This window comes from Nothoprocta perdicaria, unplaced genomic scaffold (assembly GCF_003342845.1).
Source record: "Nothoprocta perdicaria isolate Ctin4 unplaced genomic scaffold, notPer1 scaffold_3, whole genome shotgun sequence".
Classification (NCBI taxonomy): Eukaryota; Metazoa; Chordata; class Aves; order Tinamiformes; family Tinamidae; genus Nothoprocta; species Nothoprocta perdicaria.
The window spans coordinates 1068895-1074904 of NW_020455532.1; the positions used below are offsets into that span (position 1 = coordinate 1068895).

At 48.8% G+C, this 6010-nt stretch overlaps 1 protein-coding gene across 1 annotated transcript in view; it reads right to left on the reverse strand.

Annotated features, from left to right (window-relative positions):
- STMN3 (stathmin 3) overlaps positions 1-3149 on the reverse strand; it is a 13031-nt gene extending 9882 nt beyond the window's left edge. Inside the window, exon 1 of the mRNA XM_026041906.1 lies at positions 3096-3149. Coding sequence (XP_025897691.1) covers positions 3096-3114 — 19 coding nt within the window. The 5' untranslated portion in view covers positions 3115-3149. The remainder of the gene's footprint in view (positions 1-3095) is intronic.
- Between the last annotated feature and the right edge of the window lie 2861 nt (positions 3150-6010).

The following is a 6010-nucleotide window of genomic DNA, read 5'->3' on the forward strand; positions in this document are numbered from 1 at the left end:
AGAAAGAAAGAAAGAAAGAAAGAAAGAAAGAAAGAAAGAAAGAAAGAAAGAAAGAAAGAAAGAAAGAAAGAAAGAAAGAAAGAAAGAAAGAAAGAGAGAAAGAAAAGGGAAAAAAAGATTTCTTGAGAACGTAGAGAGATGGAGAGACTGGGCAAAACGGGCTCTGAATGGGCTGTGTCCTGCATCAGTGACAATTTGGCAATTCTGTCAGGCCAGACCAGGGCTGAGGGGTAACCCACCCCTACCCAGTCACAGGAGTCTCACATCCCAGCGCAGGAGGRGAAATGCTGGGAAGCGGCAGGACAGACGCACCGCATGGTGTCCAGCTGCAGGCCTGGCGTGACAATCCCGCTGCTCCACCCTGGCTCCTCCTTCCCAGACACACATCCAAGGAAAGCCCAGGAGGTTTTCGAGTTACTGCATCATTTCATAATCCCCCAGCACGGCCACCGCTGCTCAGCTGCCCCTTTACCCACCCCAGACACCTATGGATGATGCTGGAAGTCATCCAGTTGTGACGGGGATGATGATGGTGGAGACCTCACCCAGGCTCCCCGTTTTGCAGTGTACATTTTTTTTTAATTTAATTTTTTTATTTTAAATTGATTTAATTTTTTTTACACGGTCCTATTTTGTCGGGATGCTCTCTGGAGAGGTGCAAGGGCTCGGGCTGCATGGCCAGCACTGCAGCTGAGCCCGCACTGAGCATGTGCCACCGCTTCCCGGCTCCATCCGGACGGGAAAACAGCCCCCGCGGGCAGGAGGAAACCGCCCGGGGTGGCAGGTGGGAAAGAGAGGCGGCTGGTGGGAAGGCACAAGTGGACAGACCTTTCTTTTTATCCTCAATTGATTTGTTTGCTTAAGGAAAGCCAAGAAAATCTTCCCAAAGGGGATAAACCCATGGGCACCAGCTGCAGACAATTACAGACGGCTCCTTACAGAAAAAAAAAAATATATATATATATATATAGAAACAAAGGAAAAAACAAAAGACTATTTCCTTCATTTACATGATTTGCCTGCCTTTTTCTCTTGCTTTTGCAGTCACTTTCTATGCCTGCTATAAATGCAGAGCTGATGGAAGCTGCTCCCTGCAAAGCGGCTGGGCGAGGCTCAGCCTGGCTCCCAAACCCTTCCGCTCTGTTCTTTTCTCCTCCTGCCACAGGGCTGCTTTCCCGTCACTTCTCCGCTTTTTGAAGCCGTCTCTCTGCTTGATCTGAGCCAAAAGGAAATGTACTTTCTCTGAAGCACCATCTTTGTCATGATTCCAAGTCTCCTTTGACAGCAAAACTGCTTTTTCGAGAGGGTCAAATACGCCACGGATCTCTGGTGGGCTGCGAGGGCAAGAATGCCCCGAAGGAAAAAYGCACCTCGTGCCCACGGGTGCTCACGGGCCGCTCCGTCACGCCGAGTTCGCGGCAACCTTGGTTAGATGGCTGCCGGCTCGGAGCTCTCCTTCCCACCCCCGCTTTGCCCATTAGATCCAATCCCACCCTGCGGGAAAGGGAGGCAGATGGGTGGGACCTTCAGAGCAGAGACCAGCGCACACGCCCATTCACAGAGGGACATTCACACAAATATATTACTGTATATATTTTCTATCATATTTTCTATCATTAGATTATATATCATATAGATAAGATGTATAAGATGCGTATGTATAAGATTTTCTGTCATGTATACACATTTTTACCATATTTCCTTTGCCATTTGCTATTTGCATGCAAAGCCTACCCTGGATGAGCTGCMCCCTCAGCCATCCCCTCATGTTTCTGCCCATTTCTTGTTGCTTTTACTGATCTTTCAAAGGGAGAAAGCCACAGAAAATGCACAGCAGGAAATACAGAGAAAAGGCAGCAAAAGAAGCAGGAAACATTGCCTGGGATCCCCCTGGCTGCTGCCCTGCCTGGGAAGGGGCACAAAGCGGGATCCCATCTCCTTTTTGTCTCCTCTTCCCATTCAGACCTACATCCTTGCTGTCTAGGATTGAGCTTCACCCACCCAAGCCCCTCTATAAAGCGCTATAGAATTAAGAGCAGTGTTAGGAGAGAACTTTTTCTTTTCCTTTTTTTTTTTTTTTTTCCTTTCTTAAGAAAAAAAGAAAAGAAAAAGGTTAAAAAATCCCTCAAAACCCACCCACTGCTCATTATACCCTTCCAGGCTTTTCTTCTGCAAATTTCCAGCTCCAGCCATTTGAATCCTTTCTCCTCAGTAAAAAAAAAAAAAAAAAGAAAGAAAAAAAAAAGAAATAAAGAAAAAAAAAAAGTGGCAAGGCTGATGGAGAGGGAGCAGATTCCCTGGGGAGGCAGAGCATCCTTGCAGCAGGCTGCACCGCAGCCCAGGCTGGCCCAGGGCCGCTTGCAGCAGTGCTATTATTCCCATTCTTACTGCAGGAGGGAGGAAGGGCTTCCCTTGCAGCAGTGCATTGCACCCAACGCCATCAGAGGACCGCTCCCCTGTAGCATCTTCTAAGGAAGAAATGCAAGTTGGGGAAGAAATGTATGGATGGGGAGCCYCAAGAATGCACAGAAACCATCTAGGTTTTTCTCCTTCAGTTTAGAGGGTTATTGGTGGGTTTTTTTAGGACATTGCTGCCAATTCCTTTTTTTTTTTTTTTTTCTCCCATGACCCGTTCGGGGAATAAATGATTTTCACAAATGATTTGCACAAGAAAATATGTAATTTCCAGATTCTCTGCACCCAGGTACACAGTGCTTTTTCTTAGGAGAGGGGGAAAAAAAAATCCGCATTATGTTACAACAGCTGCATTATGCTACAAAAATAGCCATCAATTGACATGCAGCGGCATCTTCTTAGGGTACAATGTAGAGGTCGGGAATGTTTTAAATTAGCATTCTGTGTGAATTTATATTAAAATAAAAAGCCCAYCTGCTGTCTTGCATCGGGGAGGGGGGTGTGTATCGGGGAGGAAGGGGAACAAAGCTGCAGCTAACACCCTGCCAYGAAACTCCCCCGAAACGCAAGGGGAAAAAAAWATATATATTATATATAAAAGAAACTCCCAAATCTTTCGGTAGCAGGGGGAACTAAAAGGGAGCGTGGTGTGGAGGGGGTCGCGGGGCCGGCCGCCCTACCTGAGACGGTGCTGGCCATGGCGCGGAGGCGGCGGAGCGGGCGCGGAGCGGCGCGGGGCGGCGCGGAGCGGGCTGCGGGCGGCTGCGGCGCTGCGGCAGAGCTGCGGGGCGGCGCGAGCGGCTTCAGCTCGAGGGGGCTGCGGCCATCGGGGGGCAGGGAGCGGCTGGCGGGCTGCGAGGAAGGCGACGGGAGGAGAGGAAGAGCAGGGGCAGCGCCGGGGAATGTTAATGAGCGCGCGGGGCCGCCTTTCCTGGGTGGCTTTGGCGGCGGGGCCCTCCCAGCGACACGGAGCCGCCGGGGGGGCTGGGGGGGGCAGGCACACCCAGCTCGCCAAAACGATGGGTTTTCCTCCCCTTCCTCCCTTTCTTCCCTGCTCTGCGCAGAAACCGTTTTCCCTGGTCTGTTGAATGCAAAAATGAGTGAATTCACTGATTTTTTTTTAAATCATCATTATTTTATTTATTTATTTATATATTTATTTATCTATTTATCTATCTATCTATCTATTTATTTATTTATTTATTTATTTATTTATTTATTTATTTATTTATTTATTTTAAATGGGTCATTCCCAGGCTGGGCAAGGCGCAGGTCCGCGCCCGGGCTCTGCGGGGGAATAAAGCCCACGGCGCGGCCCGCGGCGGCCCCGGGCGGAGCGCGGAGCGCGGAGCGGGCGGCGGCAGCCCCGCACCCGCGGAGCCCGCAGCCTCCGCACCCCGCCGCGCACCGACGGGACCGCCCTGCGGCGGCGGGGACTGCTGCACAAGTGGGGGAGCAGGAGCAGGACGGAGCCCTCTGAACGCRCCGGGGCTCCTCTGCATTTTCCATTTCATTTCCCCCCAGGTATCAGGATCAGGACCTGCTCTTTCACCATTTTTTTCTTTTTTTTTTGGTTCCTTTTATATTTTCTATCGTTTCTCCTGCGGTGCCTGTTGCAAGGGGCCAACACGGCGCTTGCTTTTTGAGTATCACCCACCCATTTCCAGGCGAAAGAAACCGTTTTGGTGCAGTCCCCGCGGTGCCCCCCCGGGGCTGCCGCTGCCCTGCACCGCCCGCCCACCCGTGCGTGTCCCGTGGGCACCGTCTGTCCCGGGGGCCGGGGCCACCGCGGGGCCCCTCGTGTCGCACGGAGCGCGAGTGGGGGCGCGCGCTGCAACGCAGAGCCCCGGGCAGCCCCCGCACTGCGGGGACCCACGCGACCCCCCGGCCACACGGGCAGCACCCACCCCATGCGATTAAAGGGAGAGTTTCCTCCCCCCCTACATTTAACCCCCATCCCTAAGCATCCTCAACAACATAAAAGTCTCTTTACCACCGGGAAAAGAAAAAAAAAAAAAAGAAAAAAAATGTAGAATATCAAATCTGATTCAGAAAAATACAGATTCAAAAATTCAGAGAAAAAAGCATGCATAATATTTCAACATTTCAATCAATAACATTTCAATCAATCACATTCTGATCAATCACATTTTGATCAATCACATTTCAATCTATGTTCGGAGCGCGAGCTGTTCTAGTCCAAGGGGACAACTAATTCATCTCTGCTCTRTCCAAGGCCTGTTTCCCAGTTGCAGCCTCTCTCTGCTTTCTTCTTGCGTTAAAACTCTCCTGCCAAATCTTCCTCCCTATTTTAAACGTAATTATTTCAGGTTGTCCCTGATTTTCACTAGGGAGCATTTGAAGGCACTCRGTATTTTTTTTTCGTGACAAAGATTAGGGAAAATAGGTGAGAATTCTCCTACTGTGTCCTTTACCTTCATCACACGTGACATCCACCCAGGCAGACTATTACAAAACAACAGATTTTCAAAGAGAAACAGCCAAGAAGCTGACTTTGTAGCATGCACTTTTTTCACTACTACATTATAAATATTTTCCCTCATTTTAACAATTAAAGATCCCTACAGGTTTAATGTCAGAGGAAGGTATTTTCCTATACTTTCCTATACTTCCGATCATACTTTCAACAAATAGAAAATTTCCAAAAGGAAAATAAGAGCACAGCTTACATGCAAACTGCTGGGTGGGGGGAGAAGGGAGGGGTTGGCCTGTTTATTTTGAAGAACAGAAAGAACATTCCCAATGTGATAGAGAAAATAGGGCAAAGTACCCCCTCAATATTCCCAAAGCASAGCAATAGTCCCTGTGTGTCAGGATAGGAAATATGCAGGGTGGCCGTTCTCGAAGGGAGACCTGCCCGTGAGATCTGCGGCAACAACAGGGAGGTCACAGCCTGGCACAACCACTGCTAGTCCTGAGGGCTCCAAGCCCGGCGTGAGGCCTCCAAGCAGCAATATTCGGGAAAAGCAGTAATCCAGGGGCTAAGGAAATAAGGTTGGAGGATGAAAACGCCCTGGTCTAAAAGCAAGAGCAGGGATTGTCATATATGACCCCAACCCAGCACCACAGTTAAGGCATTAGCGTAGGTCTCATGGCTATGAGACCATCCAGGAACATTTTCAGTCTCAAGAAGCTAAGAGAAGTAGACTTTTTATCCTTATTTTATTTTGTTTTGTTTTGTTTTGTTTATTTATTTATTTGAGCAGCAAACTCCCCTAGATTTTTAACCGACACATAAGAATGGAGATAAAGAAGGCAGCTGTCGAGCAAGAAAAGTACCTGAGCCCAGTCTAAGGAAACTTTGCAGAATTTAGCAACCGAGAAAGAGAAACCGGTGCTAACAACATCAATAATAGCTCAAGAAAGTGTTGCCCTAAGGCTAGGGTTATTCTGAGTGTTTCCTCTTTGGTGTCTATCATGTGCACCTGAGAAATGAGGCCAAATTGTACAAAGGAGCTGAGTCACGATGAAGGAGAGGAGAGGAGARGAGAAGAGGGGTATTAATTGAGTCACTTAAGAGTGTAAAACAAGCTCGAAATTCAGGTCATCACAGGGCCTGTTCAGATAAAACTGG